The sequence below is a fragment of the Mandrillus leucophaeus genome, unplaced genomic scaffold, assembly GCF_000951045.1.
Source record: "Mandrillus leucophaeus isolate KB7577 unplaced genomic scaffold, Mleu.le_1.0 Scaffold264, whole genome shotgun sequence".
Lineage (NCBI taxonomy): Eukaryota > Metazoa > Chordata > Mammalia > Primates > Cercopithecidae > Mandrillus > Mandrillus leucophaeus.
The window spans coordinates 2230270-2231689 of NW_012102743.1; the positions used below are offsets into that span (position 1 = coordinate 2230270).

At 37.5% G+C, this 1420-nt stretch overlaps 1 protein-coding gene across 2 annotated transcripts in view; it reads right to left on the minus strand.

Moving 5' to 3' along the window:
• YIPF4 (Yip1 domain family, member 4) overlaps positions 1-1420 on the minus strand; it is a 36843-nt gene that overhangs the window by 9070 nt on the left and 26353 nt on the right. For both annotated transcript variants that reach the window (XM_011984238.1, XM_011984239.1), the window contains exon 4: positions 430-507. In XM_011984238.1, coding sequence (XP_011839628.1) covers positions 430-507 — 78 coding nt within the window. The remainder of the gene's footprint in view (positions 1-429; positions 508-1420) is intronic.

The window sequence follows — 1420 nt, forward strand, 5'->3', positions numbered from 1 at the left end:
CTAGCCGGGCGTGGTGGCGGGCGCCTGTAGTCCCAGCTACTCGGGAGGCTGAGGCAGGAGAATGGCGTGAACCCGGGGGGCGGAGCTTGCAGTGAGCCGAGATCGCACCACTGCACTCCAGCCTGGGGCACAGAGCAAGACTCCGTCTCAAAAAAAAATAAAAATAAAAAATAAATAAATAAATAAATTCTATGCTTCCCTAAAAGGCTGCAATTACTTCATAAATGGGACGGGATATTTTCTTTTTCCTAATTTCTCGTACCATTTATTGAGTAAGCACAATACTAATGTTGATCATCTTAAAGGAACTAGCATAAAGCAATTCTGGGACAAGAAACAGTTTCTTGTATAGCTAATGATGACATCTGCAGTATCAAAAATCAAGCTCACCATAAAAAAGAAAGGTTATTTTCAAAATAAACTACTTACTTCTCCACCAAGAACTCTGGCCAGTAAGAAAATTGTTAGTGAACCAAATATCCAAATGGTTATAATCCATGAGACCACCTTAGGGAGAAATATCATGCAATTAATATTTTTATACCAAATAAGCTGATAATTTTCCAATAACTCAATTCTCTGCCATAAATGACAGTTTAGCACGCCCAATTTCAGGTCATAGAGATGTTATGTGGGCTCTCAGGTATCATTCCAAAACTTAATAAGAATATAATGTGTGATACAGTTTTACATCCAAACTAAAATCTTAGTAATTATCAATTGCCTAAAGAAACCTCAGTATTTCAAAATCTATGATAAAAGATTATTGCAAAAAAAGTGTTTACTATCAACCCCCTGTTTTACAGCATCCCACAAGAAAAAATTATTTCTGAAGTAAGTTATCAATCTTCTCTGGAAGTCTTTAAAATTTATGTTACATATTTATTCAAGTAATAGAATATGGAAGCTATTTCAGACAATTTTAACTCCTCAAACTTAGTGTAATGATACATACATATATTTATATTTTCAAGCTCTGTCTGCTGGGATGGTCTAGATATAACACCCCAGTAGCAACATAAGCACATTTATTGCCCAGATACTGGTTTCTTTTATTATTTATTATTTTATTTATGTATTTATTTAATAGAGACAAAGTCTTGCTATGTTATTTGTTTATTTACTTATTTATTTAAGAGAGACCAGGTCTCACTATGTTGCCCAGACTGGTCTCGAACTCCTGAGCTCAAGTGATCCTCCCACCTCAGCCTCCCAAAGTGCTGGGATTACAGTAGTGTGCCACCATGACCAGCCCCAGAAACTGGTTTCTAAATATCATTTCCTAATTAAAGGAAGTAGGATTTCTTTTTTTTTTTTTTTTTTTTGAGACGGAGTCTCGCTCCGTCGCCCAGGCTGGAGTGCTGTGGCCGGATCTCAGCTCACTGCAAGCTCCGCCTCCCGGGTTCACGCCATTCTCCTG